General features: G+C 44.7%; 1 protein-coding gene across 1 annotated transcript; it reads right to left on the reverse strand.

The window, feature by feature from the left end:
* Positions 1-36: 36 nt before the first annotated feature.
* Positions 37-6,501, reverse strand: LOC116162383 (the record flags this gene model as incomplete). The annotated part of the gene is made up of 3 exons (XM_031475999.1): positions 37-2,418; positions 2,467-4,645; positions 5,381-6,501. Coding segments are annotated over 3 exons (5,547 nt in total), but the record flags the coding sequence as incomplete, so codon positions are not given.
* Between the last annotated feature and the right edge of the window lies 1 nt (position 6,502).

The following is a 6,502-nucleotide window of genomic DNA, read 5'->3' on the forward strand; positions in this document are numbered from 1 at the left end:
AAGCGAGCAAAAATGTGGCACTCAATCTAAAAGAAGGGTTTTTAAGACATTTTCCTAAAACTGTATTTTGTAAAAGTTATAGTTTGAAATTAACAAATTGTTAATATGAAAACAGCAGAACATAACAAAAAGAAAACTAATACATAAATAAAAGTACATACGATTATGACGTCACAAATCGGTAGGTGGATTGAAAAAATCCCAATGACTTTGATATATCGTAACTTTCGGTTCGCTCAATAAAATTAATCCGGCAATAAAAATTAACAACAGCAAAATAACAACATGCAAGTCTTGTTTACCATCCACGTTATTCACTACATTATTGGTAATATGAGTAATCAGTCTCCTAATAGAGCGGTCGCCTTCCAGCGCGCACAATCTCACTAACTGTCCGGTAAGTTGCGGTATAGACGGTTCGGGAGAACGATGGTGCCGTCTACTCACTGGCACTGCATCTTCTGAACTTGAGGCGGTCACCGGCGGCGGCGGAGGTTTGTGGTGACGTTTCCGCCGAGGCGGCAAAGGAATGTCTTCATCGATAAACTCTTTGAAGTGTGGAGATCGCAATGCGTAAAAACTTGGGGGAGGTTGCGAAGGTATGTAGGTAAGTTCAGACTGAACCGGGTCGGGAGGTCTTGGAGGAGGTTCTTCATCAGACTTCGAAATCCTGTCGTGCTCTTCTTTCGCAATCTGCTCCACGTCTACTGGTTGTTCACCATGTTCCTCAATTCTCTCACCACCCACTTCTAAATTTACTGCCCCGTCTTCAACAATAGTGTCACTAACAGTAGCAATAGCTTCATCAATTAGTTCTTGAATTAAACACTCCTCCAAGTCCATTATGTTTTGTTGATTGTCTAAAGAAGGCTCATCTTCGTTCATAAACTCGGACACCTTTTCCACTTGAGATGATCTTCTGGGGGGACGAGTTGGAGGTTCAAGCAATTCTTCAGATATATCATTTTTTTCTTCAGCGGTATCTAAGAGGTCAGTTTTTGAGTCGTGTCGAGGAGGCACCGGAGGAGCTGTATCAAATAATTCTGTTTCCAAAGGATCATCAATCGAAGTTTTTTTTTCGACAAAATCGCCCTCTTCTTCGGATTTTAGCTCACTACTTACCGCTTGAACTGCAGTTGAAGCCATGCGCTCTTCTGCCGCCATTTGCAGCTTTTGGAGCATTTCTTGGATCAAATTTGGGGGTAGATCAATACCGCTCACTATTAAGTTGCCACCTTTAGAGTTGATCTCTGAGACTTGCAAACTTACACCCTCTAGCTCAGACACGATGATTTTACTCGCCTGTAGCTCGTTGACGTGCAATTTATCAACGTCTAAATCGGCGACTTGCAGTTTTTGCGCCCTTAGGATACTTACCTCCTGACCATCTTGAATTAAACTCACGGGTTCAACCACTTGGGGCTGCGGATCTCTTACTTTGGAGAGTTCGTCAGGTATACCCGATGTTACCACAGCTTCTGGGATATCAGGGTTCTTCAAATCGTGAAACTCTGCAGGGACTTCAGAATCTTCATATGGTGGTTCAACACTCGACAAAAGTGCTTCCGGTGGGTTTTTCAATTTTTTAAAATCTTCAGGTATCTCAGAGAACTCTTCATCAGCTGTGGGTTCGTCAAGCGGTTCCCTGGTAATTTCAATGACATGAACCGTAGAATCTCCGTCGGTGCGAAGAGTGGAATGTGAGACAGCGTCCGGGTCGGTTAACGTTTGTAAAACTAGAGAGCCATGGGTTATAGTTTCTTCGTGGTCGTAAGGTAAAATTTGGTCTTCCAGTTGCTGAAGATCGTCAGTTTCTTCTGCAGTAAATTTGTGAAGGTCTTCTTGAGATTCCGTTGGCAAGTTTCGTTCATGGGATATGTCGCGTAAAGCCGACCGGGACTTCCGGGGCGGGCGTGGTGGTGCTGGCAGAGGCCGGTCTCTCATTTTTTGAACCACTTCACCAGATTGGAGATGAACTACGTTTAAATTCTCCTTATCTTCAGTAAAGGTAGGTGTTGGTCCTCTTAGAGTGCTATAATTTCGTAATGGTCTCACTGGCGTTGTTTCACCTGTCGATCGGGGTACCGTTGCAAATTTATCTTCCTTTGACTTATGCTTGTTGGCTCTTCTTGGCCGCGGTGGTGTTTTCGGTACTCGGGTAGGTGGTAGAGGGGGGTCTCTTGCTTTGGACTTATCGATAACAGCATAACCGCTCGTGTCTCTTACGTCTTTTATGCAAGCGACTTCAGTCACTTCCACTGGAGCGTCAGAAACCAAAGAGTCAGCACCTCGAGATGTTCGGTCGTCTTCTAATTGTGATGCTGATATCGATCGAGTGCAGGAACGAGTTCTTCTTGGTCGCTCAGGTGGCTCTGGTGTGGGGATTATGTACTCGTGGTCTGCTCTGTAATCTTGAATCTGAAAACGCCATTTTTGTAAGGTGTTTCATCACTTGCATATACTTACATTTTCTACAGGAACACGTTGTTCTTCGTGCCCTATTGAACCTTGGTCGGATTGACTTGCGCTTCTGTAATTTCTACGCCGGCGGGGTGGAGTTACAGGGAAGTGGTTTAATTCTACCCCGTCTAAAGAAAAGCGTTTTTCTTCGTCTTCTTGATCAGAGGGCGTTAAGCTCCTTAGGCTTCTTTGCCGGCGAGTAGGAGGTATGGGAGAACGATCCAGACTGACGCATTCGAATGGAGCTTCACCTGTTATTGAACCGCGGTCAGACGGACTTAAACTCCTTGAACTTCTTTGCCTACGCGTGGGAGGTACTGGAGGGCGGTCGTCTCGTTCGGGAGAGCCTTGGAAATTTTCATACGCGTCGTAGGGATCGTAGACCTTAATTTTCGGCTGTTCAAAATCCTTCATGCACTCATTCTCGTACATGTGCGGAAAATCGTGCTCGTAAAAGTATTGCATGTCACTACCCAGAATATTGTGGCGAAGAACATCGGAATGATCTATCGCAATTATATAATCGGGGTGAATGAATGTGCCGTGTTCTACGATGGGAATCGTTTCTTGAAATGGAACGACATCATCATTATCCAATTTCTTGTTCTTTCGCCGATTCGGTCTAACCGGTGGTGATATTTCAAGTTCGACCTCAAAGTCCTTAGGATACTCCTCCGGTTCGGTAGTGTACGATTCAAGTTCGAAGCTCAGTTGTTCGCTTGAAACGTGGGGAGTTTTCTTTCGTTTGGGTTTTCTTAAGGGCTTACGTCTTGGAGGCTCTCGTACGGGCTCTGACTGATCGGAAAGCTCCATATCGTACTCCCGATCTTCACTGTTGGACTGTGGCAGAATTGGTTTTCTAAACGCTTCCCGTATTTCGGAGCTTAAGTACTTTCCAACTTCAATATCTTCTTGCGATATACCCTTTTTTCGCAAGAAGAATTCGTCTGAATCGATTTCTTCTAACACTCCTTGGCGATGTTCGCTCAAACTTCCCGAGGAGTGCTCTTTCGAGGGAGTTATATCCATACTACCTTCTTGTGGTGTTTGCTCTTCCTGTTCGGGGGGAGGTGTATAATCGACATTATGAATATCTTCAATGTATCGTCCAGCTTGAGGCCCTTCGTGAAACTCACCGTGCTCCCATCTTTTTAGTAGCTCTTTACCAAACGTGTCCTCTTCGCGATTTTCCGGTATATAGTCATCCTCTTCTGGTTGATCCTGGATAAACTCAACATCTCTGTGCTCCTTGTCGTATTCCCGAGGAGGAACATCCGCTTCATGATTTTGCACATTCTCCTCTTCGTTAGCGTTAGGATCGAATAAAGCATTTGAAGGATCGTCCATGGAATCTTCAGAGTGCAATGGAATTCGGATTACATTTGGAGCTTTTGAAGTTTCCTTCTTTACGTCCCCCCACTTCGATCCAGATTTAACCTTACCTACTCTTGGTACCGTCGCGAAGTCCGGCTGAGTGGATGACGGCTCGTTGTTTTCGAACGAAACATCCTTGTCTCTTCCTTTCGATTTATCAAACATTCTAGGATACGTCCTAAAGTCGAAAAATTTTTTCTTGGAGTCGCCTACGTTCGACTCCGTCGAAAATTGTCGGGCTCGCCATGAATCTTTAGAATCTTTACGCGTGAAGTTAAACGATGGCAAGTTGATTGAAGGCCGGTCCGGTAGCTTGGGAAGTTTAATGTTTGGTTTCTTGAAGTTCGGCTTTTTGAATTTCGCAGTTGGTAGTTTTGGCGGAGACGGTAAAGTGATTTTTGGTCTTTTAATGCCTTGGATCTTTGTTTTAATTTTAACAGCCTGAGTGCGAATGGTGTCGTTGAAACTTCGGGTTAATGAGTCGTTCCTTCTCTTACTTCTTGAACTTGCCTTTGAACTGGTGCTTGCTTTTGAGCTGTGCTTTAGGCTGTCCGTTTTTGAGACCATATCAGGTGCGTGTGCAAAACTATCGTCGTGGCCCTCGGTTTTTGCCGGTTTGTTTGGGAAGTAACGATCCTCGAAGTTTTTCTCCAACTCGTGAACGCTGAGGGTTTTCCCGTCATCATGGTGGTGGCCATCGGGTGATGGGGAAACTTTTCGTTCAAGTGACCGTCTGCCATCATGAATAACTGGCGGCCCTTGTATTGATACCACTTCAGGGGGTGGGTTAACCGGCTCATACTCATGGTCGCTGAAACAAAAGGAGAGTTAGTCATGGATTTTATAAGTGTGTTGAACTGATATTGCGGTTGCCAAGGTTTCTATAAATAGAGTTCGTCCGGGTAAGCTGAAGATTTTTAGAGCGTAACGTTTGTGTACACGTACCGAGAATCCACAACCAGATTACTTGTCCGACTAACTGGACGCGATCCTACGTGGCTTTGTCGTTCTGGAAGCAAGGAGTCACATTTGTAAAACTGACATGCACACCTAACGTCCAAGGACATAATGGACGACGCAGCTGATGACGTTCGCGAGACATTGTGCTGTTGCGAAGGGTGCTCTTCGCCCTCAGATAATGACCGCTTATTTTTTCTCTCAAATGACTGATTGCGGTGTTGACGTTTTGCTTTAGAATGGAGTTTAACTTGCGGGGATGCAACTTCCATTTTTCATTTCGCGCGTCCACTAATGATAAATGGAAAGCACATCCTCTAAACTTTACACTACCTACATTTTGCTTATTCTTTCACACACCCTACCCGAGTTTTCACCGTTTACTAGGCGACAGCCATACCGTTATGCTATTGTTAGACATGCAAAACGACAACCACCGATATGACTACGACAACGTTGCTGCTTAGTTATTTTTATAACGCTAGCTAAAGATGTTGGCTACGGTCCCTAAATGATCTAGAATTTGTCACGCTGCCAAATTGCATACAGGTGCTTTCATTTTGGTAAAACAAGAATTGTGGGTACTTACTTTGATTTGGACCATTTATTGTAGTCGTCTTCCAAAGAGGTCGTCTTCATTATTTGTTTATCCAAATACGACTTCTCCTCGTCCACTGACATCGATTGGAAAGATTCTAAGGGAATAACCACACTATGTCCGACCACACTCGCTTCGGGTGCCTTAATATCGGGAGTATTCAACTTTACGTCTTCATATATCGGCTCTCCACTTTCAGTTTTCGACTTACGCTTGAAAGACACCTTCTTTTTCAACACGGGGGAGGTTTCCGTTTTAATTATAGACTTTAGTCCTAACGCTTGTTGATGGTATTCCTTCTCCAATTCCTCATTAATCATTGCAATTGCCACCTCGCTTAGTTTTAACCCATCCTCTTCGTCTACAAGTATTTGATGTTTCAACTGCAAAACACCTTTTTGCTCTTCCAATTCGGGATCTTCTTCTGGGTTGTCTTCCACTTCGCTCACAGTTTCCAACGGCTTTACGTCGGGGTACACAGTGTCCACAGCATGCTTCGCCAAAGTTTTCAAATCTTCAATCTTCAAACTTCCGAAAAACTTCTGGTCAGTCTCGCAAGGAGTCTCCGGTCCAGCGCTGTCTAAAATTTCATCATCCGACGGCGGAGTTAAAATAATCAATTGAATATTATCATCGGGCGTATCAGGCTCAGGAGTTTCAGCCTCTTCAACAACCTCTTGGTCTGTCTTTTCAATCGGGCGGGTTTCCTCAACCGCTTCGCTTTCCAGGTGGGAAAACTCGTCCGACTCACCCGGCGGCAGCTTCAAGGGTATGTGAATGTAAACTGGTTTCTCCGGCCCAGCGGTTTGCGACCTCTTCGATTTTTCTTCTGGTTTTTGGACGACCTCGGCTTTCTCTTGGCGTGGTTTGGACTTTCTATCGAATTTGGAAAAGGACGGAAAGTTGGGCAGCCTGATCTTTTCCTTGGCTTGCTTGAGTTTCTTCATAAATGCGAGCTTTGATAGACTTTTCCGGCTGTGGCTACTATCGATTGAGGGTCTACGTTTCCTTTTAGGTTCCTCGGAGCGAGCTCTTACCGGAAGGGTTTCTTTGGGAGGTAGTTCGAGATGACCCTGTGTGGGTACTGCTTTTTTCCACTTTGATAACGTCGCC

This window comes from Photinus pyralis, unplaced genomic scaffold, assembly GCF_008802855.1.
Source record: "Photinus pyralis isolate 1611_PpyrPB1 unplaced genomic scaffold, Ppyr1.3 Ppyr1.4_LG10, whole genome shotgun sequence".
NCBI classification, from domain to species: Eukaryota; Metazoa; Arthropoda; class Insecta; order Coleoptera; family Lampyridae; genus Photinus; species Photinus pyralis.